The following is a 24251-nucleotide window of genomic DNA, read 5'->3' on the forward strand; positions in this document are numbered from 1 at the left end:
CCCCTGCGCCGCCGGCGGGGGGCTCCGGCGGCTCGGGCGCCGGGGGTTCGGGCTCGGCTCGAGAGGGCTGGCTCTTCAAATGGACCAATTATATCAAAGGCTACCAGCGGCGGTGGTTCGTGCTGAGCAACGGGCTCCTGAGCTACTACAGGTAACTGCTTCCGGGGCGCCGTCCCCCACCGCAGCCCACAGTCCCCGCGCCGTCACCCTCTGGAGCCGGCCCCGCAGCCAAGGTCGCCCCAGGCCCCTTTTCGTCACCTGCGCGCACTGACAGCCCGCGACGCGAGCCCACCTGCGCGAAAGTGAACGCCCCGGGGCTTCCCTCTCCACCTGGGTTACCCGCTCTTGGTGCAATACCTTCCCCTCCGTCCCTGGCCTTTCCAGTTGTTCGGAGAGCATCTACTCTTCCATTGTGTTTGCGCCAGCACGGCGGTGCAATGATGAATTCTGCGAGGAAGGCGCTGTCGTAGGTGCTAAGGGGCACATGTAGGAGAGCAAAGCCCCGGCATGGTTCGCACGGAACTTGCTGTGAAAGTCCCAAATCTTAGCTGTCTGTGCTGTCTTAGCTGTCTCCAGAATTCAAGGTTATTAGCAGCCTTTGATGTACCCGCCGTTGCTGTCTCCACGTTCAGGCACAAGGACACCAGGCACAGGGTGGCCTCCGTATCTCTCCCCTGTCTTTATGTCTCCCAGACTTGGCATATGCTTTCGCCTTCTGAACAGCCCATAACGGAGATGTGCCCTCCAGTGCTGCTTTTATTTACGCTGACCCCACCTCCCACCATGGGAATGATTCCAGTGGTCTCTCCGGTATTTCCGGGGTCTCTTTGGTTGGTTCGCTTTAAGTTTTATTAAAAGAAGAATCCATGTCTTTGGTACGATTACTTCCGTTCAACAGTGTTTTGGAATGTTTAATATATATTCATGGCAGCTCACAAGCTTGCCATAACTGTAGCATGCTTTTGGCTACTCCGGTTACGCCAGATAGAGGGGTTAAGATGCTGGATGTGGAGACAGGACATAAACATTTCCTGAGTACTGGACAGTTTGGGTAGTTTCATTGACTCCCAACAATAACCCTGGGGATCAGGAGATATTCCCATCTTACTGATGAGGAAACTGAGACTTAGTCTGGGCAACTATTCCAAGGTCTTGAGCAGTCAGGATTTGAAACCGGTTGTCTTCACACCATCATAACCTAAAACCCAAGTTAGTGTTACTTGAATCAATCAAATAACAGATAATTGCTTGCCTATAGCAAGTAAGTTTCTAGATTTCTGTTGCTATATACAAAATGTGTATAGTTTCTAGATCACAGTACTTTATACAAAATGTACAAAAGTTTCCACTGTTACTATATACGAAATGTATATAGTTTCTATATCACAGTACTTTATACAAAATGTATAAAAGTTTCCTTTAAGGGAGGGGCGCCTGGGTGGTTCAGTTGGTTGGGCGTCTGACCTGACTTTGGCTCATGATCAGGTCATGATCTCGCAGTTTGTGAGTTCAAGCCCCGCGTCGGGCTCCATGCTGACAGCTCGGGGCCTTGAGCCAGCTTCGAATTCTGTGTCTCCTTCTCTCTCTGCCCCTCCCCTGCTCATGCTCTGTCTCTTTCTCTCAAAAATAAACATTAAAAAAAAATTTTTTTGTTTTTAAAGTTTCCTTTAAGGGAGACTTTGCTTAATATAATGGCACTTCTAATTGAAATCTTTTTTGTAAAAAAGTCCTATTTGAGACCCAAAATGCTGTTAAGAGCAGCTCACTGTATTTCTTTTCCTCTGCACGTAGTCACTCTGCTATCAGGAGAGGTAGGGTGAATGAATCTCTTCCTCAACCCCACCGTATCAGCACTTAGAGGATTTTGAGGGGAAATTGAAGGTGGGAGTTGGAGGTTGTTGAGGGTGAAAAATGCCTTAGCACATCCTCACTGTTCCTGCCACATTGTGAACAGTTCTGTGGGTCATTTGCATTATTATATTCAGAATTGATTTTAACTTTAACCCTCTCTCAGTACGCATCCAGGATGATCGGTTTAAGGTTCGATCACACATCTAAAGTTTTAATGTGTGTTCCAAAGTTTTTCTCCTATTCAAGTTCCTGTTTTCCTATTATGCTGACCATCATCCTAAAGTTCGGTTGATTTGTATCCTAACTTGGCTTGTAAGTCACTATTAACACTGCTCATTTTCTTAAGTTGTGTATCAGCTGAGGACTTTACTGTGTGGTCTTTTTTCTCCAAATTCTTATCAGATCATCTTTCCAGGCCATTTGATTCTTTGATCAGTACCAGTCTTAATACTGATCTTGGTTGGACATTAATAACTTCTCTGTTGCTATCTCTTTAAGAACTTGTAACCACCTTTAACTTCTGTCTTACAAGAGTTAGGGGCACCTATCTGACTACAGATCAAACTGCTTCCAAAGCATACTGAACCACATATTGGGAAATATGCCATAGGCCTGTCTTTGCCAACTAAGATGGTCCCACCCACAAACCAACCACGTAACAGGAACCAGGGTTATCAAATCTATGCACTACCTTCAAAATCACAGTGAAGTTCTTCCTCCCAACTATACTGGTGGTTTATTCTTCTTGACAGGGTTCTCTGTGTCCCCGTCTCCCTACAGTTATTTAGCTAAATTGTCATTTCTCCTGCTTTTCATGCCTCCAAAACCAGTCGTCTCCTCTATATGCCTTTTACAAAATACTGCTTTCTTTTTAACTGAGACCATATACTTCCTAGACCCATCCTGTGATGAACTGTCCTCATAGGCTTTGACAGGCCACTTCCCTCTTTTTACCCATCCTTACATACACAGATACATGGATGTCCCATTACTTAAAGCCGTATGTAGAATCCCGGCTTTCCCAGACACATGGTGACAGGGCCATAGCATTAGTCTTCCTGACTAGCTTCCAGAGATTGAGTTACTATTTCTGCTGGCCTTAAAGGGAACTTTCTGGTCAGAAGGCAGCACCGAATTAATACTGTGGTGCCTGAAGAACTTATCTTGCACTCTCAAAACCATGTCTTTCCAGCCTCTGCACTAATCATTTATAAACAGAGGTGTATCGGCCTGAACCCAAGAGCTCCTGAGTCAAGCCTGCCTTACTCCTAGGGTTCCTTGGTATTTCTGCAACTGCTATAGACTTTAGGTGATTTGAGAAACTTCTTTAGTTTATGAAGATGACCCAGGCAGAAGAGATTCCTAGGAAGTGGCTTGTGAAAAGTTCCAGCACATTGTGAGGAACGCAGTACGGGGTCCGAGCAGCACCTTTGGAGTAGAAAGCCAGGGTGAGCTGGCCTGTCAGCTGCGGGTCTGAAATTCAGCCTGCATTATTCATAATGTAACTGAAGCTTGGGGGCGGGGGAGGGGAGGGGAGGTAAGGATAGAAAAAACAGGGATTCACATTACATTGTGGCAGGTGCAGGGGTGAAAAATGGCCCAGTCCAGTGAGACCCCCCTGGCCATCCCCTACTGCTCATTTGTGCCTTTGAGGAAGAAAAACCAGTTTCATGTGACACACTGAACAATAGCAAATCTGTCTTCCTAAGCACAGTAAACAGACTTTCTCAAACATACCAAGTCTTCGTTTCTGGAGATGGGGTGTGTGTCATTTCTGGCACGCAGGAGCTCTGGACGTGCCAGGTGTGTTGGGCCGCTTGGCTCCAGTGCAAAGGAAATGGCTCTGCTCTGCCCTGTGGCAGTTGGCCAAGGACTTTGACCTCTTTATGTTCCAAGTTGGTCAGGGAAAACTGTGGTCTCACCAGGCAGGTCTCTGGGCAGAAGCAGCGGGTGGGTGGAGGGGAAATTCACTCAGTTTGCAAGGTATACTGAGTCGTGCTAGCAGCTTGGTATTTTACATGAAGTAGCTCGTAGCTTGTTGTCACCAAGCAGTGATGTAAAGTTCAAAAGTTAGTCTATTAATAGAGCCGTCAGTCAGAGATGGGGAAAATTTTTACACCCAGTCCTCCGAGAACAGATTTGCTGAATCTTTCTTAGCTATTAATAGGATGGCTTAGGAGTTCCCGCCAAGCGAGGCCAGCGGACCTTTGGCGAGAACATATTCCAGAGAGAGTATACTACCTGGTGATTCTTTTAGGATTATTCTTTACCCCCACAGAAAGCTAGTCCTTTCTCTTTCCTGTCATTTGAGCTGTGGTCGATATTTAATACCCTAAGCATCTCAGCATTCCTTACACTTACGCAATATAATTCTAACCGTAGTGCGACAGTTCTCATTAGGGCTGAGTTACAGTTGGGGGGGGGTGCAGTATATGTAAAATGCAGCTATTCTTTAAGGCGATGAGATTGTTACAAGAAATTTTGTTGCGTGAGTTTACAAACCACTATTTTATAACTATACCCCGCTAAATAAAAAGGAATTCCTGCCTACCGAAGGGCACAAGGGAACTTGTTGGGGTGATGGACATGTTCTACACTTTGTGGAGGCGGCTACGCAATTGTATACATTTGTCAAAACTCACTGCCTTACACACTTAGCATTGCTGGATTACCGTTGTAGGTCGTGAATGCTCCCGCGAAGGCTATTTCCAAAAGGCTAAGGGAGAGAGCTCAGAACTCCGAAACAACACTTACTGGCCGTGAAAGGAGAGCCCTACTGACGGTTTCTGGAATTTGAGGGAGCCATCTGAGGGAAAGAGTAGAACTTGCTGTTGCCTAGGACTACCGTATTTTTGAAAAGGGTTATGAGAAGACAACGTGGTGAAGGATACTCCGTCCGTCAACTTTCTCCTTAGCTTGTCTTCATCTCATTATTGTAGGTCAAAGGCCGAAATGAGACACACCTGCCGTGGTACCATCAACCTCGCCACGGCCAACATCACCGTGGAGGACTCCTGTAACTTCATCATTTCCAATGGGGGTGCTCAGACCTACCACCTGAAGGCGAGCTCAGAAGTGGAGCGACAGCGCTGGGTGACAGCCCTGGAGCTGGCCAAGGCGAAGGCCGTGAAGATGCTGGCGGAGTCGGGTAGGGAGCGAGGCACGCCGCGTCGGGGACGCGTCCTGTTTGCCCCTGCTAGGCACGAGTCTTACCTTCTCCCTCGCTGTCGTTCAGTTATCAACCGTCCCCTAGTGTGTCCGGCTTCTCTTCATCACGCGGTGTCTCTCCCTGCAGCGGTGGCTTGCAACGGGGGGCGGGGCCGCCCCCCCAGGGCGGCCCTGCAGGGGACACTAGGCAGTGTCTGGAGACATTTTTGTTGTCACAGCTGAGGCCTGGTGGTACTGCGGGCACCAGTGAGTAGAGGCCAGGGATGCCGCTAAGCCTCCTGCAGTGCACAGGACAGCGCTCACAACAGAGATGGATCCGGGCCCAGATGCCAGTAGTGCCGAGGTTGAGAAACTATCCTGGAGGTGTGACAGGTGTCTTTTGGCTTTTAATGCCATTTGACCACCTTAACAGTTTGAGAAATAATTATTTTATGGCTAGGGCAGTGTGAAGATGATTACAACTCACAATTTGGTTCTATCTTTACTTTTTTCTTTCTCCCCTGACAGTTTCTTACTTATTTTTTACATTTTTTTTTTTTTTTTAAGTAGGCTCCATGCCCAGTGTGGGGCTTGAACTCACAACCCTGAGATCAAGAGTCACATGCTCTACCGACTAAGCCAGCCAGGGGCCCCTTTCTTATTTTTTGTTTAAAAAAAATTTTTATTTGTTTTTTTATTTTTTAATTTTTTTTCAACGTTTTTATTTATTTTTGGGACAGAGAGAGACGGAGCATGAACGGGGGAGGGGCAGAGAGAGAGGGAGACACAGAATCGGAAACAGGCTCCAGGCTCTGAGCCATCCGCCCAGAGCCCAACGTGGGGCTCGAACTCACGGACCGCGAGATCGTGACCTGGCTGAAATCGGATGCTTAACCGACTGCGCCACCCAGGCGCCCCTAAAAAAATTTTTTTTTAATGTTTATTCCTTTTTTGAGAGAGAGACACATATAGATCATGAGTGAGGAAGGGGCAGAGAGAGAGGGAGACACAAAATCTGAAGCAGGCTCCAAGCTCTGAGCTGTCAGCACACAGCCTGATGTGGGTTTGAAACTTACAAACTGTGAGATCATGACCTGAGCCAAAGTTGGACGCCCAACCGACTGAGCCACCCAGGCACCTCTCTCATTTATTTCTTAATTGAGTTGAAACAAACCATCTTTATAGATTACCAAAATCATTACATGTGATACTTTTTTTTTTTTAATGTTTATTTACTTTGAGAGAGGGAGAGATCTCTGTGCAAATGGCAGAGAGAGAAAGGGATTGAGAGAAAGAATCCCCAGCAGGCTCTGCACTGCCAGGACGTGGGGCTCGATCTCATGAACTGTGAGATCATGACCTGAGCCGAAATCAAGAGTTGGACGCTCCACCGACTGAGCCAGCCAGGTGCCCCTACATGGGATACTTTCTGTGAAAAATCTTCATTTTGCTACCTTAGTTTCACTAAAAAGAGCAGTCTCAACATTTTTTCTTCAAGGAAAATGCTAGGATTTCCCCTGTCCCAGCTGTTGATAGTTTAATCACACTGAGCTTATTCACTCAGATCTTGACCAAGATGGTCACCTGCTGGCTGTTGTTCATCTCCTGTTTTTCTTATCCCTTGTCACCTCCCACACTGGATTTTATATCTGTTGGTCAGTGAAAGGAAAATTCTCTGCTTGTAAGTTTTCTTGTAACGGGTTATATTTTGACTTTGGTCCTGCCTCTCGGTCTAGCAGACAGGGCAGGCTTTCCTTATTTCTTTTGTTTTGATGTTAGTGCTGATGTTAGCTCCCCCAAAGAAAGTGACACTGCTGGAAAAGCGTTTTGCTGTTGCAGAGTGTTAGGTAGAAAACTGCTAGCGAAGGGTACGACATAGCTCTCTGTTGGATGTTTTGTTGGAGGGTCATTTAACACAAGACCTTGCGTCGCTTTCAGTGCTATGATGGCTTTCGTGTCAAATGAGTTCATCACAAAGTTCCCGAGCTCTCCTTTGGAGAAGATAAATCAATGGGTCTTTTGGTGATGTGGACATTGTTTACCAAGAGCCAGACTGCAGCTCTCAACCCATTTCATACAGGGTTCTCCCATCACCCAACAGATGGTCGCTTAGACTGGGTTGGAACCCTCAAGCTTGAGTTCAAAGGCTCAACAATTCATTCCCAAGGCCAGGGGCCATTTAATTTCTCCCTCCTGTCCTCCGGGTCATTGGTTCTCAAAGTTCAGCGTGCATTGGAATGGCCTGGGCAACTTACTCAAAATGCAGGTCCTGGGCCTTTCCTCAGACCAGTGTAATCAATTTCTGGGGGTGAGGCCAGAGCTTCCTTGGCACCTTTTAGAAGAATCCCAGGGGTGGAGGGATTGAATGTAGGGGTCAGAAGGTATAGACTTTAAGTTATAAAATAATTAAATACTGAGGAAGTAACATACCGCATGATGACTATAATTAACACTGTGTAGTATATTTGATAATTGCTAAGAGAGTAGATCCTAAAAGTTCTCATCACAAGGCAAATAAACATTTTTTCCTTTTTTTTTTTGTATCTATATGAGATGATGGATACTAACTAAATTTATTGTGATAATCATTTGGAAATATATGTAAGTTCAATCAGTATGCCTATATAGTGCCATGTCAATTATAACCCAATACAACTGGAAGAAAAAAGAAAAGCAAAATAAATGCTTGTTGTGTGGCCCAGGGCAGGGGGGTGAAAGGAAGAACCACCCCAGGTGTCCGTGGCACCACACGGCAGTCAGATCGGTGGGGGGCTGTGAACCGCACTGTAGTCGAATCATCTGGTAAGGGCGAACACCTGGTGGGTCAGATCGCCCGGCGTGAGAGCCGGTTTAGTTGTAGACAGTTGGTAGGGTTCCGACCCTCAGCCCTAGCATCCCGTAACTGGAGTCCTCTAACTCGCCCTCGGGCCCCCTGCAGATGAGTCGGGAGATGAAGAGTCTGTGTCACAAACCGACAAGACCGAGCTGCAGAACACCCTCCGGACGCTGTCCAGCAAGGTGGAGGACCTGAGCACGTGCAACGACCTGATCGCCAAGCACGGCACTGCGCTGCAGCGCTCCCTCAGCGAGCTGGAGTCCCTGCGGCTGCCCGCCGAGAGCAATGAGAAGATCAAGCAGGTCAATGAACGGGCCACACTCTTCAGGATAACGTCCAATGCCATGATCAACGTAAGTGCAGCTGGCACCTGTGTAGCTTTTTTTTTTTTTAATGGTTTTAAATTATTTTTTTAAGGTTATTTATTTTGAGAAGGAGAGAGAGAGAGAGCGAGCAAGTGCGCGTTAGCGGGGGTGGGAAAGGAGAAGTGGGGAGAGGGAGAGAGAATTTCTGTCTCAAGCCGGCTCCGCATTGCCAGCGTAGAGCCCGGTGTGGGGCTCGAACTCCTGAACCGTGAGATCATGACCTGAACCAAGACACCAAGAGTGGGACACACAACTAACCAAGCCACCCAGGCGTCCCCTTTGTTGCTTTTGGATTCTTCTGCTCTGGAAAAGTCATTCTCCCCAAGTGCCGGAAAATTGTAATTGATAAAGCACAGAACCTTAGGTCCTGCTTCACTGCTCAGGGGACTTAAGTTACATTGTTTGTTGCATGAAATAGAACAGGCCACACAGATGGAATGACTTTCATGCTCTGCTCCAGCCATGGGTCAGCCCACCGTCCCAGCGTGGGAATTAACTAGGAGTCCAGAGGTCCAGCCTTGCTTCTGCAGCTGGCAGGATATCTGCCGGTGATGTTAGTTGAGTCCCTTAACGTCTCCGGTTGTGGTTTTGTCTATTTGTTTTTAATCTAGCTTTATCTGTTGGATCTGAGAGGTCTCCATGGGTCCTTTTTACAGTTGTGTTTGAGCTTCAGGTCTTACCGTACTTTGCTAGTGCATTCTGGCCTACAGTGTGGTAAGTGGGGGCTGGCCATGTGCTAGGGAGAGAGAGCTTTATAATACGAGTTAGTCCCATCTTTAGTCCTTGATTTCAGGGGTAACTCCAGGTGATAGAACAAAATACTCCAGTTTGGGTACTTTGCTTTCAAAAAGAAGGGACCAATCCTTCTGCCTCCTTACGGCTCCAGCCTCGGGTGGCTGTTGGTTTGTGGGCATTAGTGATGTATTTCAAATAGGAGGTGATAGTTCTAAAGTGAATACACGGTTTGAACAGTGCTGTTTCTCTGATGGTGACCAATTCTCACCTGGCTGGTTGTTTCACTTAGCTTGCACATGAGAACACCAGAGTATGTGTCCTAAGGCAAGTGAAAAGAGTATTCTGAGAAAGGGCTTATGCTGGCTTTTCCTCTAATTAAATGGGATGAAATTACTTCACTAGGGCCAGGTTTTCGCTTGTTCAGAGAGTGATACTAAGACGTCTGCTTAGAACTAGTTTAGTTCACATGCCTTCTAGAGATCAAAGGTCTTCTCCTGTGACCAAGGGAAAATTTAGTTTTTCTCACTTAAAATCCCTTTGTTACTTAATAGAAAGTTGTTCTAACCTATCATTTTCTGAAGTGTTGAACATTTTCTTCAGTGCTCTGATTCACACCGGGTAGAAGAGACTAATTATTTTTGTCCACTTAAGGACTTCAGGAAGATCACCTGTCTCCCAGGACCATTCTACCAATCAGCATGGATGCTTGTGTTTCTAATGTCTAGTCGTGTGCTCTTTTCCAAACTGTCCCACTTCTTAGTGACTGTATGCCTGTTTTTCAGGTCCTTTTATGATCAGGAAAATCTCAAATCATTCAGGTCAATTAACTTTGTTTATTTATTTGTTTATTTTGAGAGAGAGACCAGAGAGAGAGCAAAGAGAGAATCCCAAGCAGGCTGTGAGCTGACAATCTGGGGCTTGAACTCATGAACTGTGAAATCATGACCTGAGCTATAGTCAAGAGTCGGACATTCAACTGACTGAGCTCCCCAATAAATACACTTTTAATTAATTTATTTAAGTGTTTATTTTTGAGAGAAAGAGAATACAAGCGGGGGAGGGGGAGGGAGAGAGAGAGGGAGACGCAGAATCTGAAGCAGGCTCCAGGCTCCAAGCTATCATCGCAAAGCCCCGTTCAGGGCTCTGTCCCACGAATCGTGAGATCATGACCTGAGCCAAAGTTGGACACTTAACCGACTGAGCCACCCAGATGCCCCTAGATATATTTTGTAAATAGAATAGCTCAGGACACAACAGTCTCCTGACAGTGAGTGTTGCCTTTTATCCATGTCATGTGAACACCCTGCTCCAAGTTTTCTTCTTCTCTGATGTGAAAATTTTGCTAAATCAAACACCTCTTGATTAAAAGATTTCCCATAAAACTGAAACTTAGTTTGGATTTTTTTTTTTTTTTTTTTCAAAAATGCTTATCTTTGTTCCTTGGGGGCAATTCTTCCCAGGTTCTAAATGTTCAGAGTTTGTGTTGAAGGGAATGATCCCTTGAAAGCTAGAGGGAAGTTTTGTTTTGTCATTCTGTTCTCCCCAGTACCTCCTGTGCCCCCTTCACAGCTGGTTGTTGCTTGCGGTGCATTTTTTTTTTTTTTTTATCATTGTGTTGCTTCCTTTGTATTTTTTAGGTGATGATGGCAAGGCCTTAAAATTAACATGCTAACTTCACATCTCAAAATAGGCCAAGTTTTATCAAAGGAAGAGTACATTGCACTCAATTTCTTGTTTGCTTAGGACATAGCTTTTCTTATTACCAAAGTGAATCTGACCAAGGAAGTAAATTTGACACTGTTAGCGTATCCATTTGCTTATTCGGCAAGCATCTACTGAGCACCCTCTGTGCTCTAGGCCCTGTGCTAGGGAATATAAAACAGTTGTGGATGTGGTGCCTGCTCTCCGGGAGATTATTCTCTAGTGAGGGGACAGGGAAGTAACCAGATCTTCATAGAGTGGTGCTAAGTGCCGTGATGGAAAGGAACACAGGCTGCTATGGTGTAGTACATTCAAGGTGTTTAGCTTAGAGTGAAAAGATTAGAGAAGGTAACTCCTCAACTAAATTCTGAAAGACCACAGAGAATCTTCCTGTGAAAAAAGACAATTAAGAGCTTGGGGCCCTGAAGTCCCAACTGCCATGGTTAACCACCTCCATAACCTGCTTCCTCTGTGAACTCCTGTCCTTTTCTATAAAACGGTGACAATGCTAGTAGCCACTCAGGGTTGTTGAAAGGCATTTAGTAGCTAATTGACAGAAAGTGTTCAGCAAAGTGCCTGATGTATAATTGTCTCACTAAATTTTAGTTATGATCAGTATGGAAGGAAGTGAGGAAGAAGAATAGATCTAGGCACAGCTCTGGCTGTGTGGATCCCTCCCTCTCTCCCAAAGTCTGGGAACTACTAATTGACTATTAGAACAAGGAAGTAGCTAGAGATAAGGCTGGCCAGGGATTAAGTGTGGGGGAGGGGAGGGGTGCAGATCCTACTCAATGGGCTTGGTAGAGTGGATTAGAAGCGGATAAGACCGATTTTGATGGAGGCTTAACTATGATAGCTAACACCTTATTGAATGCTTACTGTGATCCCAAGATTCTGAGTGCTTTACATGTGAGGCAACCACTCTTTGAGACAGTTGCTGTGGTTATCCTCTGTTTACAGATGAGGCAGAAAAAGGTTAAATAACTTGCCCCAAATTCCATAGCTAGTTAGTAGGATGGAGCTGTGATTTGAACCCCGACGGTGGACCTCTACAGTAGGTACTCTGTACTGCCTCTGAGGGTGGAGGATGGAAAGAAATGTCCACAGCTCCCAGAAATAGTAAAGAAGAATCAATAGCACTTGATAATCGGAAATGGGAAGGGAAGAAAAATTAAGAATCAAGGATGCCTCCTGGTTTCCTGGCTTGGGCAGGGAGTACTGTTCTTGGTACGGAGAACAAACACCAAAGGGAGAGGCAAAGTCAGAAAGGGAACGTGGTGAGTTCACGCTGGGCCCCAGTGATTTTGAGATTACTTTGAGCCGTTGGATGGACAATTGGATATTCTGTCTCCATGAACACAGAGCTGGAATAGTCATTAGCCTATAAGCAGAGGTTGAAACCATGAAAGTAGATATTCTGTTTACCTTTTAGTTTCTCCATAACAGGGCATAGACTTTTAAGCTTACATTGCTTCCTTCCTTCATTATTCATGAAGCACACTTTATCAGGCTCCTACTATATGCAAAGCCAACTAAGTTAGAAGCTGGAGATATATATATAATTAAGGTATAAACGGTGTCTTCAAGTTGCTCATAATCCATCTGGAGGACAGAACATCAGTCGCGATACCGCTGTGGATGGCATAAGACAGATGTGCAAAGTGCTATGAAATGCAGAGGAGAGATTGGCCGCTTAGGAGATCGTCACAGAAGAAGTAACATTTGCCATAGACCTCAGAGAATGAACAAGACTTGGCCAAACAGAGGAAGCGGGCAGGAAAGGGCATTCCTGGCAAAGCAAACAGCATGTGCGTGTGGTGGGCAGGCCTGAAAGAAACAAGTGTCCAAGAAATGGTGAGCAGTTCAGTGTGGCTCCACCCTCGGGAGGTGCCTGGGGAGGAGGATACAGGGCAGGTGGTGGCCACATCTGAAGGGTCATTTGCTTTCAAGCCAATAGTTAGGTTCCCAGTGGGGAGCCCATGAAGGGCCTAATATGATCAGATCTGTGTTTTGTCTCTAGATCCCTTTTTGGATGCCTCAGGTAGCTTCTAGTTGTTAAGGTTAGTTGTTTCTCTTAGCGACCAAAATAAAAATCAGTCACATTGCCCCATATTTGATCTAATTCAGGGCAGATTCCCTATTCTCAGCATCTGAATTCCTCAGCTTGAGGTGACCTGAGCTTGGTCCCGAATGTATTGAAAGCAGTTTTCCTCTGCTTGTCCTCATTTTTCTTTTCGTCAACAGATTTCTTCTTTTGGTTCAGTTCACGTAGCTGCCCTTTGTGATGTTGCCACAAATACTTCGTCTAGGTTTACTGCTCACTTGGCATTTGTGTAGGCCTCATGACCAGGAATATATAAAAGAACTGTGATGACCATGTTGACCTTTTCTCCTGGGGCTGACCTTGATTGCTTCACGGTCCTGGCCGTGGAATAACAGGGATTCTTTGGCCGTAATATGCTAAAGTTCCTAGAATAAAGTGACTTAATGGGCTTGCAGAGGCCTGCGGGGGGAATCTCTGACTGGCTGAGTTGAGCTGACCCCTCTCCACTCTTTCCCCATACAGGCCTGCAGAGACTTCCTCATGTTAGCCCAGACCCACAGTAAAAAATGGCAGAAGTCCCTCCAGTATGAAAGAGACCAGCGTATCCGCCTGGAAGAGACCCTGGAGCAGCTGGCGAAGCAACATAATCACCTGGAGAGGGCCTTCCGGGGCGCCACCGTGCTGCCTGCCAACACTCCCGGCAGCACTGGTTCCGGAAAAGGTAAGACGCTTGGTCCTCGGGGTCGTCTGTTCACACGTGAGCCAGGGCCGTCTTCTGCCCTTGATAGAACAGCTGCAGACTCTCGAGAACCAGTGACTCCTGTGACAGGGAACTGGAGCCGTTTACTTCTCCTGGCTTTTCCACTGCTTTCTATCATGCGTGGCCATGTTTGTGGTTCGCGCAGTAAAGATCCTGCCATGCCTGGTTTGGGTAAAGCTGAGCCACGGTGAGCAACAGGGCTGCTTCTCCCTGCAGATCAGTGCTGCTCTGGCAAAGGAGACATGAGCGATGAGGATGATGAGAATGAGTTTTTTGATGCTCCTGAGATCATCACCATGCCTGAAAATTTGGGCCACAAGTAAGTTGTCCTTGCCTCCCCCGAAAAATGAGCACATCTGACCTTCGATGTTGAGAGATATTTAGGTGGGAGTATCGTAGTTGTCAGGGTTAACTAAGATCCGGACTCTTTTCCTTAAGCGAGTGGAACACCGTCAACTTTTTTACATGAGCAAGTTCTCCAGAGATGTTTAAATTCACCCACTTTGAATCTGAGTGTTGTCGCTCGGTCATCCATTACGTTACCGAGTTGTGCTTAACATTCCGCTCTGCAAAGATGTGGCGAGGAGCGGAGTCTAGTTGTGATCTGTGTTCTGACTCTCCTGTGTCTCCCGCCTGTGTAGACGTACTGGCAGCAACATCAGTGGAGCCAGCAGTGACATCAGCCTGGATGAGCAGGTAACTCTCACCTGGGAGCCATCGGGTGAGGGACTCGGGTGTGATTCCCAAGGATTGGCGTGTAAAGGGCTAAGAAAAACAGAAAATGCTGATTCTTTAGTATGGGGGAAGGGGAGCTTATAAATACCGGGTTTTCTGTTCTTTGTGGGTAATTGAATGGCTTTGTTTTTGCCCTCAGTACAAGCATCAGCTGGAAGAGACCAAGAAGGAAAAGAGAACTAGGATACCATACAAGCCAAACTATAGCCTCAATTTATGGAGCATCATGAAGAACTGCATTGGGAAAGAACTCTCAAAGATCCCCATGCCGGTGAGGTTCTTACACACCCGGGCTTGCCCCGTGACTGCCCCACCCACTTGAGAGGCAGCTCGTGACATGGTCTTTGTTACCCTTATAGTCATAAACTGCCCCTTCAAATTAGCTGCCTTAGTGTAGTCTATGGATCTGGTGTGTTTCCAGAGCATTTAGAATCAGATGCATTGGTTTATAATGTTTATGAGCAGATTCCTAAGCTAGATGTGCCTGGGGGCATGCACAGATAAATAGGGCATAGTTTCTGTTTTTCTTTTTTTTTTTTTTAATTTTTTTTTTTTCAACGTTTATTTATTTTTGGGACAGAGAGAGACAGAGCATGAACGGGGGAGGGGCAGAGAGAGAGGGAGACACAGAATTGGAACCAGGCTCCAGGCTCTGAGCCATCAGCCCAGAGCCTGATGCGGGGCTCGAACTCACGCACCGTGAGATCGTGACCTGGCTGAAGTCGGACGCTTAACCGACTGCGCCACCCAGGCGCCCCATGTTTTTCAAAAAGCACATAGTTTAAAAGAGATGGACATGAAAACAGGTAGACAGTTTTACTCTCTGTGGTAGTGTTACGGGAAGCACTGTCCATACACAGGCTTGGGGAGCACAGAAGCATCGTTCCATCTGGGAAGATGAGGACCGTCTTCATGGTGAAGTCAGTGTTTGGGCTAACCTCCCTGCCTCCTGTCCTGCCCTCCCCCAGTCTGTCCACACCGTTATGAAAATGGCTTTTCTTTAAAAAAATTTTTTGTTTAATGTTTATTTAGTTTTGAGAGACAGAGCATGAGTAAGGAAGGGGCAGAGAGAGAGGGAGACACAGAATCCAAAGCCGACTCCAGGCTCCAAGCTGTCAGCACAGAGCCCAACACGGGGCTCAAACCCACGAACTGTGAGATCATGACCTGGGCCCAAGTCGGACGCCCAACCAACTAAGCCACCCAGGCACCCCTGAAAATGGCTTTTCTCAAATTACAAAAGTAGTCATGTCACTCCTTAGCCTAAAATCCTTAGCTGGATCCTTTTTGCTTTGAGCATAGTCCAGATTCCTCAGTGGGCTTGATACTTTCTCTCTTGGACCAGTTTCCACCCACACTGGCCGTCTAGTCACTCAGTTACCTTCAGACATGCAGAGGCATCTTGGTTTTTTTCCCCCGCGGGGCATTTGCACAGACTGCTCTTTCTGCCAGGACTTACATCTGCTCTCCACCCACCCGTGCCGCTTTTCTTTTCCCAGGGCTAATACTCTTTTCTTCAGGATTCAGCTATGGCATCATCTTTTTTAGCAAGCTTTCACCGTGTGTCCAGTCAGGGTGGGAGGGCTGTCCTTGGTGTTCCAACAGGTTCCGTTGCTCGTTCATTACATAAGCATTTACTGAGTGCCTGCGATCTGCCTGGTGTTGGGCCGGTGTGTCAGTTAGGTATAGGGTCAGTGTAAAGAAACATCTCAAATCTGTTTGCGTAAACCCCGGGGTCAGCCAACTGTGGGCCTCAAGGGCGAATCTGTCTGCGACCTGTGCAGCCTGCAAGCTAAGAGTAGTTTTTATATTTTTAAATATTTCCAAAGAATCAAAGGGAGGATAAGATTTCATGATGTGAAAATTGCGTAAAATTTCGATGTTTGTGACCCTCCAGCTTTATTGGAGCGCGGTGATGCTCATTCATGCATCATGTGTTGTCTGTGGCTGCTTCCATCCTGCACCAGCCGTGTTGGGTCAGTGTAACAGGCCACATGGCAGTGTCATATGGGATAGTAAATATTTAGGCTTTGAGGACCATGTAAATATTTACTATCTAGCCTTTCACAGAAAAAGCTGGCCAACCCTTGCCTTAAACAAATATTAGCTTAACTCATTCTCATGTTAAAGTCCAGAAGTAGGTGATCCAGGGCCCGTGCCATACTCCACGCTCTCAGGACCAGGCTTCTTTCTGTCCTGTTGCCCTGCTAGGGCCTCAGTTCCTAGGTCTGAAGTGGCCGCTCCTGCTGGGACCCTCAGCGTCTCTCATTCCAGCCAGAAGGAAGAAGGAAAGAGAAGAGCATGTCCTGTCTTTTCAGGGTGCTTCCTGGAAATTACATAAACTATCTTCACTTTAGTCTCTTTGGCCAGAATTTAGTTCTATGGCCACAGCTAGCTGAAAAAGAGGCTGGAAGTGAAGACTCCTACCTTCAGTGGCAGGACCTCGTTAAAAATTGGGGGGTTCTATTTCTTGCAGAAGAAGGGCAGAATGGAGAGCGGGGAAAATGCAGAAAGTATTCCCTCCCCTCTTGGGTCTTATGGACCAGAGCGTGGTTTCTGCCTCTCCACAGACGGTGTTCCTCATGGTCTATAGAGACCGTGTCTTGTTGGTTTTCGTGTCTTTGATGCTTAGCCGGTGCCTGGCACATACATACATACCATTCAGTAGATGTTGAAGTGATTCATTAACTGGTCTTAGAAGACAAAGATTTAGGGGCACCTCGGTGGCTCTGTCAGTTGAGTGTCCGACTCTTGATTTCAGCTGAGGTCATGATCCCAGGGTCGTGGGATCGAGCCCCACATCAGGCTCAGCACAGAACATGGAGCCTGCTTGGGATTCTCTCTCTCTCTCTCTCTCTGCCCCTCTGCCCAGCTCATGCACTTTCTCTCTCTCTCTCTCTCTCTCTCTCTCTCTCTCTCTCAGAAAAAAAAAGAAAACAAATAGATTTATAGGTAGGTGTGTAAGAAAATGTCAATCTCCAGACAAGAAAAGGCCATGAGTTAGCATGTTAGAGACACATAAAACAATTGGTTCACTAGCGGCCTAAAAAGAACCCCACCTGCCCTGGAGCCTTGCAGAAAGTAGTGGGAAGGTGGGCTGGAAAGGCAGGCCATTGCAGCCTTGGAAATAAAGCTCCTGGGGTGCCTGGGTGGCTCAGTCAGTTGAGCGTCTGACTTCGACCCAAGTCGTGATCTCACGTTTCATGAGTTCGAGCCTTCGGATTCGGTGTCTCCCTCTCTCTGCCCCTCCCCTCTCGCTCTCTCTCTCTTTCTCTCAAAATAAATAAACATTGAAAAAAAAACCCTTTTTTTTAAAAGAAAGAAAGAAAGAAGTGCAGTTTCTGCTTAGAAATAACTTCTGAGTCTCGGTGACCTCTCTCTCCTTTACCAGTAGTTCCTTGTTGACATTGCCACTAGGGCTGCGCAGTCCTGGACCTGTTTGCCTGAAACTCTAGTCCTCACCCTTCCCTGCTTTATGCTGTGTCACAGGAGAGTCGATTCCTCCAGGCGGTTTCTCAGGCTTCTGTGCCTTGGCGTCCAGTTGGGCTCCACCAGTGCAAGGCACAAACGCGAGTTTGGAGCGAGAGAGGCGGAGGGACCCCAGGGTACTGCCCCCCCCCCCCCCCCCCCCCCCCCAGGTTCACCTTCTGCGGGTACCCCTGGCCTCTGAGCCCTGGTCCTCCCACTGCTTCCCTTTGTTCCTCCAGCCCAGAGCCCGTGGCTTCCTGCTGTTGGAATCACTAGGGTTGTCTTTGTTGGCTGCCTGAGCCTCCATCAGCCTAGTACCAAATTCCCTCCTTCCTTCTGCTTTAAATCCGCAGGTTCGTTTGTTTCCCTGTTGGGCTTCTGGGTGATAAAGTGACCAATATGAAAAGTTGGGCGCTTTTAGAGAAACTCTGGTTCCTGGAACAGTTGCTGGGGGCCTGGGCTGTGCGAGTGAGAACAGCGAGGGCTTAAGGCTGCACCGATTCCAGCCCCAGGCTGTGTGCCATGTGTCTTGTAGCCATCGGTGGAACACATTGCCCGTCTCGTTTTCCTCAACACGCACGGAAGTGTTACTTCGTGTGGCCTGAAATTCTGCCGATGAGAGATTTTGTTGGCCTAGTTTCTAAGGACCTTCTGTAAAAAAGGCTCTTGAGGATTTGAGCTGTGTTAGTCCATTACCCCCTCAGTGTCTGTTTTTCTTCCACTGGTTTTCTCGAAGTGTCTCTCAGTGTTGAGAAGATGGTTTTGGAGTGTGGCGCCCTTTTTGGTTGAGGCAGGGGTAGATCCTGCTTCCCAAAAGAGGAGCGTTTTTTTTTTTACTTTTTTTTTTTTTTTTTGGGGGGGGGCCACCATGCGGGGGGGCGGGGGGGGGGGGCAGAGAGAGAAGGAGACATAGAATCTGAAGCAGGTTACAGGTTCTGAGCTGTCAGCACAGAGCCCAGTGCAAGGCTGAACCCATGAACGATGAGATCATGACCTGAGCCGAAGTTGGACGCTTAACTGACTGAGCCACCCAAGAGGAGTGTTCTAATGTTGGTCCAGTGGCTCTGCATTCGTGAGGAATTTTCCCAGATAAATGCTGGGTATATTTCTCAGAGAAAAAGTAGGGTCTAAGCTTATTTATTTATTTATTTATTTATTTATTTATTTATTTATTTATTTTTAAATGTATAGATACATAGAAACAAACATGATAATATTAATACTGGTTCTCTTTGAGTGACATATCTCAGGTAAATGTTTTCCTTTATACTTTGTTTTTAAAGTCGGTTATAGTAAAAATTATAAGACACTTCACAATTGAGAGGACAGTCAAATATTATAGTAGTATGTGGCTCAGGGGTTGGTGGGTAGAAGGTTGTACAAAAATACAGAATACAAAAATAGAGAAAAAGAGCATAGGAAAGAGAAGTGTTTTTGTTTTAACTGAAATATTGCTCTAGGCCGGCTCCCAGTGAAAAGGGAGTTGCTTTCTTCCTTCCTGTCTTCTCTGGATTCAGAACTCAGGCTAATGTCACTTGTTCAGTGATATTGCTGTATTGTAAAGCTAAATCGACTTTATGGGGTAGCCTGGGAACCTAACCTGTTTTTACAGTAATTTTTTAAGTAGTAAAGTCATCTTAAATTCCAAACGGTTAGTTTAGAAGTTAACTCCTGTGGGGATGGAGAGACAGTGTCTCTTTTGTTCACTTATCTCCGTACCTAGTGGGTAGTACAGGGTCTGGAACACATGAGGGCTCAGTAAATATTTGTGGAATGCATAAGTGAATAAATGAATATCTTCTTCCTGACAGAAACGCGCGCGCACACACACACACACACACACACACACACACACACACACTTGATCCTGTGGTTGAAAGTCCTAAGTTGGCTCTAAAACTTGAAAGGCAGGGGCGCCTGGGTGGCGCAGTCGGTTGAGCGTCCGACTTCAGCCAGGTCACGATCTCGCGGTCCGGGAGTTCGAGCCCCGCGTCGGGCTCTGGGCTGATGGCTCAGAGCCTGGAGCCTGTTTCCGATTCTGTGTCTCCCTCTCTCTCTGCCCCTCCCCCGTTCATGATCTGTCTCTCTCTGTCCCAAAAATAAGTAAATGTTGAAAAAAAAATTTAAAAAAAAAATAAAAAATAAAAAAAAAAAAAAAAATAAAACTTGAAAGGCAGAAACACTCAGTCCCCTGTCAGCCTCCATCATGAGCACTCCGGTCCACAACACGACTGTCCGGCCTCAGGGAAGAAATCAGAATCCTGGCCTGATGTAGAACTCAATCAATAATTCACAATCATCTCCTCTGGGGTGTAGAAGCTAACTTTTGTAATGTTTTCTTTTCACCAGTCAGGACGTGCCTGTACTTATGTATCAGCCTCTCTTTTCACCCTCAAGAATTTTAAATACCTCACTTCCTCTCTGGGTATACTTGTGCTAAAATACATTTCCTCTTTGATTCATTCCTTCTGTACCTATTTGATGACCGTTTCCCGTGGGTGAGGCATCGATAGCTTATGGCTATGCAATGATGAACAGAGAGGCACGGTTCCCATCTCAAAGAGCATACAGTTAGTGAAATAACTGAAAACAGTAATGTATCTTGCTCATTGACAGGGTCAGTCGACCAGGGAGAGAGGGTTGCTTGTAGCTTAGATCTCAGAGCTGGTCTCCTGAGCAAAGGCGTCTTCTCTTCCCAGTGATTTGCTTTATCATCTCGACATCTTGATATGTCTCTCCACCCGCAAAACAATGAAACGGTCTCTTATGGATGTGTGGGCAAAGTTTTTATATCTGTTCTTTTCCTGACAGGTGAACTTTAACGAGCCCTTATCCATGCTTCAGCGCCTTACTGAAGATCTGGAATACCACGAGCTGTTAGACCGAGCTGCAAAATGTGAGAACTCTCTAGAACAGCTCTGTTATGTTGCAGCTTTCACCGTGTCCTCCTACTCCACTACTGTCTTCCGTACCAGCAAGCCATTCAACCCACTCCTTGGGGAGACCTTCGAGCTGGACCGATTAGAGGAGAACGGGTACCGATCCCTCTGTGAGCAGGTGAAGGAGCCTCGGGACTGTGATGCGTTTACTTTTTGAAGAAAGGGGTGACTTTTCAGTTGATCCCCCTGGGTGTCCTATTTGCCGAAATTCGGTCCCTGTTATCCCAGACTGCCGTCTCTTTTCCTTCAGGGCTTCAACACTGGAGGCCCTGGTATTCACCTACTGTTGTGGGGATAAAAATGTCAAGTGTGAATTCGGGGTGTTTATCATCAGTTCGTAGGCAGCATCTTTTCCTTCTCCTTCTTTAATTTGAACCACTGATTTCTTCAAGGTGAGTCATCATCCCCCTGCTGCTGCACACCATGCCGAGTCCAAAAATGGCTGGACATTGCGTCAGGAAATCAAAATCACCAGCAAGTTCCGAGGCAAATACCTCTCCATTATGCCCCTCGGTAAGGCCGCCATCCTTGTAAGAATTAGTCCTCCAGGAGTGAAAGATTTTCTGGCATGATGGAAGTGGTCCCTGGCTTAGGAGTCAGGAGACTGAAAGTCTGATTTGGGCACTGAACCATCCTCTCTAGCTCTGGGCAGCTCGTTTCACTTCTCAGCTATCAAATGAGGAGCCAGGAGGCTCTTTAAGGATCCATCCAGGCATGAATTCTTTATCTTCTTAGCTATATTTAGTAAATCTTTAAGCAGTGTTTTAGAATACATATTCTAGCGCGTGCTTAACGCCTTTTCTATCAGCCAGTGTTGTTTCCTGTGTTACACTGGCAATGTACTTCATACCAGTCCATTTACTCAGTAAATCAGAAGTCTTGTGACTGCAAGGTTAGGTCTCTCAGACGGTCCCTCCCCTTTTCCTCTCCTTTCTCCCCTCTCTCTTCACCACCGGAAGGGTTAGGTATCATTGATGTATTGGCCGAACTCCAGGTAGGATGAAACTTTGTTTTAAAAGATCTTACTGGATTATAAGTTAATTTTGCACCGAGATCAGAAAGATCAGGCCTGGGAATAGGCATCCTGATTTGCAGTGTTGGAGAGTCTCTACACTTTAGGGGAAATGAGATTGTTCACAAAGCGTCCTAGAGATTCTCCGACGCTCACTTGAACCAGAGTAGCCACATTTGGCCGTGTGTGTCCAGAAGAGTGAGTGCCGAAAAAGAAACACGAGCGGAAAGAGAGAAACCAAGTAGTACCTCCCTAGAAACAGAGCTGCCAGGAACTGCCTGAGCTCCTGGTGGCCTTCCATTTCCTGGTTCTAGTCTTCCATGAGGCCTAGCCGTAGCACGTGGCTAGAGTTGTCTCTTTAGTAAATTCCCCTTTCTCTCATAAATACAAAATATAGCAGGTATAGAAATTTCCTAGAAACTAGAAAGTAGCCAGAGACCAAACCCAGAAACGTTGGGAATATATTAAAAGGAGAAAAGAAAATGGAATGTTAGCTTTACCGCTTCATGGTTAATATGCAAAAAGATCTTAGATGAAAAGGTGACGATGATTTTGTTCTTAATGTTTATTTACCAAGGCCCTGAAAACAGTTCCAATTGCTTAATTGTCTTTGATGCTAATAATTTCACAAGTATTAGGTTGAGGGTAGTAAATGCTTGGGATGTTCTTACCTAATTTGCACAACTAGGATATTAGTGGTCCTATTGCAGTATGACTTTCCCCCCATGGAGAAGAGTTTCAGAGGCCTGGTGAGGATCTCCAAAGGGACAGGTTATATTTAATTCTAAGGAGGGTTGTATTCATTTTTTAAAGTAGCAATAAATCTAATAAATAGCAGTAAAATAGCAGTAAATCTACCAGTGATCTGCTATACATTTTGTCTATGAGTGGTCTAATCTGGAGTCCTTTGAGGGGTAAATATTTGAATATGCTATATGTGGTGGATCTAATTTTTTAGAGTCAAAAATTACCTTTGAAAGGATTCCACTCCTATGGTTATTTAAGGATTCAGGTCACCAGGATGTGCTGTTGCCTTAAGTTCCTTCATCCATTAGATACTGAGTACCCACCATGGACCAGGCGGGAAGTATAAGTGAGCAAAACAAAGATCCCAGCCTTCATGGGGAGACTGAACAAAGAATTGACATAGTGACCGGAAACTGAAGTACAGAGAGTGGGATTTCCAGGCATTGGCCTTGGGGATGGCTGTATTTAACATTTTTGGATCAGTGAATTGGAAGGAGAATCCTGCAGTGAAATTTTCGCATCTGCAGTGGCACTCGACTCCCCTAGGGTAAATTGTTAAGCCAGTAGCTGTCACTGAAGAACGATTTATGGACAGAGTTGTGAGAGAGTAAGCGGACAGATGGTTTTTGAGGTGGTGGCAGAAAGTCTGAGTCTCCTTGTAAAGTAGGGTAGTAGAAAAGTTAGAACTCCTGCAGTCTGGAAAGAAGAACCCTTCTGGAAAACATATCGGAAGTGTACAAAATGATGAAGATAGTGGCAGAGGATACATGTGAATCTGCTCATCAAGTGCCAGGGCACTGGAACCAGGTGGTAGCATTAATGTTGAGACACATTTATTTTAAGATTTTTATTTTTAAGTAATCTCTACACCCATCGTGAGGCTCGAACTCATGACCCCGAGATCATGACCACCGACTGAGCCAGGCAGGTGCCCCTAAAGAGACACATTTAAGTGGGTTTTATTTTGTAGTTTTGGAGCTTTCTAACCCAAGAAGAACCACAATTTGGGAATATGAATGAAACAACTCAACTCAGCCTGTTGATCTCTGCATCAGTAACACACTACTGGGCTCCATGGACCCTGAATTTGCTCCTGAATGACACATTAGTAAAAAAAAAAAAAAATTCCCCTGATATATTTTATCCATTCTTCCAATTTCTACTCTTTGATTAGAGTGATTACTTATAATTAATATAATTATTGATTAGGTAGGATTTACATCTGCTATTTTGGCTTTTTTTTTTTTTTTTCTAGATATCCTCTGTCTTTTTTGTTCCTCTCTTCCTTTTTAATTCCTTATTTTGTGTTAAATAGATATTTTTCAATTTACCATGTTAATTCTCGTGTTGTTTCTTTTACTATATTTTTAAAGGTATTTTTCTAGTGGTTATCCTGGGTAGTGCAGTTAACATCTAAGCATCTTGTTGAGATTGATACCAATTTAATTTCAATAGTGTACAAAAACTTTGCAGCTATTTGGATCCATTATGTCTTTCCTCCTTTGTGCTTTTATTTTCATGTAAATTATGACTTTTATACATTATAATCCCATCATTATAGGTTTTTTGGTTTGTTTTTAGCAGCAGGCAAAAGTTTATTAGAGTATAAGATTAGAAAAGAAGAACAGTAGGAAAGCTCTCTTTACAGAGGAGGGACACTCGAAAGTGAATGCCCCCAGTGTAGTTTTATAACTGTTGCTTTATGCAGGTGTCTTTTAAAATTTTTTTTTTTCCAACATTTATTTATTTTTGGGACAGAGAGAGACAGAGCATGAACGGGCGAGGGGCAGAGAGAGAGGGAGACACAGAATCAGGAACAGGCTCCAGGCTCTGAGCCATCAGCCCAGAGCCCGACGCGGGGCTCGAACTCACGGACCGTGAGTTCGTGACCTGGTTGAAGTTGGACGCTTA

The 24251-nt window shown here is 45.8% G+C and overlaps 1 protein-coding gene across 1 annotated transcript in view; it reads left to right on the plus strand.

Moving 5' to 3' along the window:
* Positions 1-24251, plus strand: part of OSBP (oxysterol binding protein) — a 36686-nt gene that overhangs the window by 883 nt on the left and 11552 nt on the right. The window contains exons 2-10 of the mRNA XM_040495893.1: positions 7-151; positions 4791-4999; positions 7937-8187; positions 13202-13400; positions 13656-13758; positions 14081-14135; positions 14314-14445; positions 20454-20699; positions 20974-21094. Coding sequence (XP_040351827.1) covers positions 7-151; positions 4791-4999; positions 7937-8187; positions 13202-13400; positions 13656-13758; positions 14081-14135; positions 14314-14445; positions 20454-20699; positions 20974-21094 — 1461 coding nt within the window. The remainder of the gene's footprint in view (positions 1-6; positions 152-4790; positions 5000-7936; positions 8188-13201; positions 13401-13655; positions 13759-14080; positions 14136-14313; positions 14446-20453; positions 20700-20973; positions 21095-24251) is intronic.

Source organism: Herpailurus yagouaroundi, unplaced genomic scaffold, assembly GCF_014898765.1.
Source record: "Herpailurus yagouaroundi ecotype Mexico unplaced genomic scaffold, PumYag 187, whole genome shotgun sequence".
Classification (NCBI taxonomy): domain Eukaryota; kingdom Metazoa; phylum Chordata; class Mammalia; order Carnivora; family Felidae; genus Herpailurus; species Herpailurus yagouaroundi.